General features: G+C 51.8%; 1 protein-coding gene across 1 annotated transcript in view; it reads left to right on the plus strand.

Moving 5' to 3' along the window:
• Positions 1-702: 702 nt before the first annotated feature.
• The window catches only part of MGYG_08737 (lolT-1), a gene marked incomplete at both ends in the record, with an annotated part of 1,409 nt that continues 913 nt past the window's right edge, over positions 703-1,198 (plus strand). The window contains 2 exons of the mRNA XM_003169143.1: positions 703-808; positions 891-1,187. Of these exons, the coding sequence (XP_003169191.1) occupies positions 703-808; positions 891-1,187 (403 nt within the window). The remainder of the gene's footprint in view (positions 809-890; positions 1,188-1,198) is intronic.

Genomic DNA, 1,198 nt, shown 5'->3' on the forward strand with positions numbered 1-1,198 from the left:
CCTGCATTTCACGTGAAGTGTATAGGCAGGGATGTCTCTGCTATCGTTTGGGTTATATCAGCACCTTGTTTTGATATTAACCCATTACTACTGTTAATCTCTACCAGCAGACAGGGGATCTCCCTCTTCCCTTTGCGGAGCACTCCCAGTTTACACTCTCCCTCCGGCCTTCTCACTGGACAGGAGGGCTAAATGAACATGTCCAACACTCTCCTCCGTCGATGATTGACAAGGGATTTAGAACGCCGGGCAGAGAGCGTAGCTCGCCTCTTCCCGGCCAACCAGCTCACAATTACGTACCAGAATCGCGGGAAGTTTGAATTTTTCTCTCTCTCTTCCCCAGTCTACTTTCGAAGATTTCCTATCCTGTCCACTGCCCCGTGGGGTTCAATGGCCGTGTGATGAGGAGAAGGAGGAATGAGGAATCAGGATGCTTGACCTAGCCCTCCGCGATTTGTCATAGCCAGACCAGTTCATCTACGGCCCGGCGACGATGGGGACGCTGCGGACGAGAGCAGCTAGTTGGAGAAACGGATATATAAACGGGCTGTTGAGACGGCTGGAGATGGAGTCTCCCATTGTCGATCTGTCTGTCTACCAAGCTGTATCTGCCTATTGTATGCAACATCAACATCAGCAACTTCAATAACTTCAACATCACCATTTTCCACATCACCAACTCTTAGCTATTGTATCACTGTCATGGGTAGCATCGAGCCTCCACGTTCTCGCTATGAGCGAACCCCCTTTGGACATGAAATGCTCAAGCACTTCTCCATTGACCCAACATACACCGAGCTCAACAATGGTACTGTCCCGTAGCCAGTTAATCAAGAAAGAAGACAAAAAAAACCAAAGATGTATGAATGTATAGGACTAACATTGGATAGGCTCCTTTGGCACCGTGCCCACAGCCATCCTGAACAAGGCCCACGAGCTGCGTAGACGCTGCGAGGGCCGACCCTGCTCGTTCTCCAGATACGAGTTCCCAGCATGGCTGGACAAGTCGCGCGAGGCCGTGGCTGACCTGCTCAACGGTGACCCAGACAACATCGTGCTGGTGGCCAACGGCTCCACGGCCTCCAACACCATCATGCGCAACTTTGCCTGGAACGAAGACGGCTTGGACGAGATCATCCAGGTCAGCATCATTTTTGCGCCCCTGGGAAAGATGACTGGCTATGTCGGTGAGCTGAGC

The sequence above is a fragment of the Nannizzia gypsea genome, genomic scaffold (genome assembly GCF_000150975.2).
Source record: "Nannizzia gypsea CBS 118893 supercont1.10 genomic scaffold, whole genome shotgun sequence".
NCBI classification, from domain to species: Eukaryota; Fungi; Ascomycota; class Eurotiomycetes; order Onygenales; family Arthrodermataceae; genus Nannizzia; species Nannizzia gypsea.